Here is a 1,840-nt window from a genome sequence, read left to right as displayed (position 1 = left end):
AACGGAAAAGATGGACATGAAGAAGGTAGGAAGATTACCAAGTACCGCTTTTGCTAGGGTTAATCTACCACCGAAGCTAAGTGTTTTCGCTTTCCACACCGAGAGTTTGGAATGAAACTTTTCAATAATCGGCCGCCAGGCATTCTTCAAGTTCATGTTTTCACCCACCGGAATGCCCAGGTAAGTGAATGGGAGAGATGATGGTTCGCAACCAAGAGGAGCAGCCTAGTTCGATACTTCGCTAGTAGATGCTCCAACACCAAATACTTTAGATTTGCTGAAGTTAACTTTCAACCCGGACGCAACATAAAAACATCTCAAGATCCTCGCTAAGTTAGCGATGTTACGTATCGACCATTCTCCAAAGAATAAAGCGTCATCTGCATAAAATAAATGAGACAAACAAATTTTAGAGTTTGGGAATTTTATTTCGTCAAAAACTCCTTTATCAACCGTTGTCTTCATCGCCATATTCAACCATTCCATCGCAATGATGAATAGAAAGGGAGATAGCGGGTCACCTTGTCTCACTCCTTTCTCCATAGAGAATTCATTTGTTCGGCTTCCATTAATAATCATCGATGCTCGACCCAATTCCAAACAATTACGAATCCAATATCTCCATTTATTTCCTAAGCCCATTTGCTCCATAATTGAGTCAAGATATACCCAATTCACAGTCAAAAGCTTTGTTAAAGTCCGCCTTAAAGAGAAGCATCTTCCTTCTATTTGATTTTGCCCAAGAGCAAAGCTCATTAACCACCAAAGGGCCCTCCAGGACATTTCTTCCTTCAACATATGTTGATTAAACCTCATCAATAACATTGCCAATGACCTTCTTTATTCGAAGTGCCAACAGTTTTGCAATGATCTTGTATATAGATCCGATCATGCTTATAGGTCTAAAATCCCCAAAGTGAATTGGATATTTAGTCTTGGCTGCTAGGGATATAAACGAAGAATTACAACCTCTAGTGATTTACCTCCCATTTCAAAGTATTTAACCAACCCCACGATATCGTCTTTTAGCAATTCCCAGTATTTTTTGAGGAATTTAAAAGTGAAACCGTCAGGCCCCGGAGACTTGTCACTGCCACACGACCACACTGCAATTTTTTATTTCACTAATGGAAAATTATCGAACCGAGTATGTTTGGAAAAATCTCTTCAATAAGTAATATGTTTAGATAATATTTGATTAACTTGGTATATCGTTTTTATTAGTCAGCAAAGTTGTACTTCAAAATAAAATTAAAAACAGTTGAAGTTCAACCGGGGTTTTTAGCGTGCAAATGCGGAATCGAATCCACCGTACAAAACAACAAGATGTGCGGTAGCGGATTCAACTTTTCCGTCATAAAAAATTACAAATATACCCTTGGAATGCAAAGTAATTACCATTACGACACTTGGAATTTGGAAATGGATAACAGGATAAGTGTAAAAAACTCGAGTTTATTATTTTTTCTATTTTCAAAGATGTGGTTAGACTTAGATCCCGGTGAAGATACAAACCGCACGTGTGTATGGCTCCCACGTGCTTAGGTTCTCTCCTACCACGTGACTTGTAAAATTGAAAAAAAAGTAAAAGGAACGAATTGGGGTTTGAAAGTCTTTGTACACCACAATTTTTAGTTTATTTTTTATTTATCTAAAACATAAAATTCGATAAACTTTTTGTTCTTTCGATATAATAAATGAACTAATTAAACTAAATACCTTTCAATCGAAATTTTTGAGAAATGAGATACGAAGGATATCAGATTGTAAATTTGTTTTTGTGAAATTTTAGCAAATAATTTGTGATGTGCATAAAACATAGAGAAAATTTTCATAATAG

At 36.2% G+C, this 1,840-nt stretch overlaps 1 protein-coding gene across 1 annotated transcript; it reads right to left on the bottom strand.

The window, feature by feature from the left end:
- Positions 1-225: 225 nt before the first annotated feature.
- On the bottom strand, positions 226-825 carry LOC145164368 (putative mitochondrial protein AtMg01250). Its single transcript, XM_079083091.1, has one exon. It carries the CDS (start codon positions 823-825, stop codon positions 226-228), a length of 600 nt encoding a protein of 199 aa, XP_078939217.1.
- Positions 826-1,840: the final 1,015 nt, after the last annotated feature.

Source organism: Lactuca virosa, chromosome 3 (assembly GCF_052849685.1).
Source record: "Lactuca virosa cultivar CGN04683 chromosome 3, Lactuca_virosa_CGN04683_v6, whole genome shotgun sequence".
In the NCBI taxonomy this organism is placed as follows: domain Eukaryota; kingdom Viridiplantae; phylum Streptophyta; class Magnoliopsida; order Asterales; family Asteraceae; genus Lactuca; species Lactuca virosa.
Note: the sequence above shows the minus strand (reverse complement) of the source record. Positions and strands in the feature narration are given on the sequence as shown.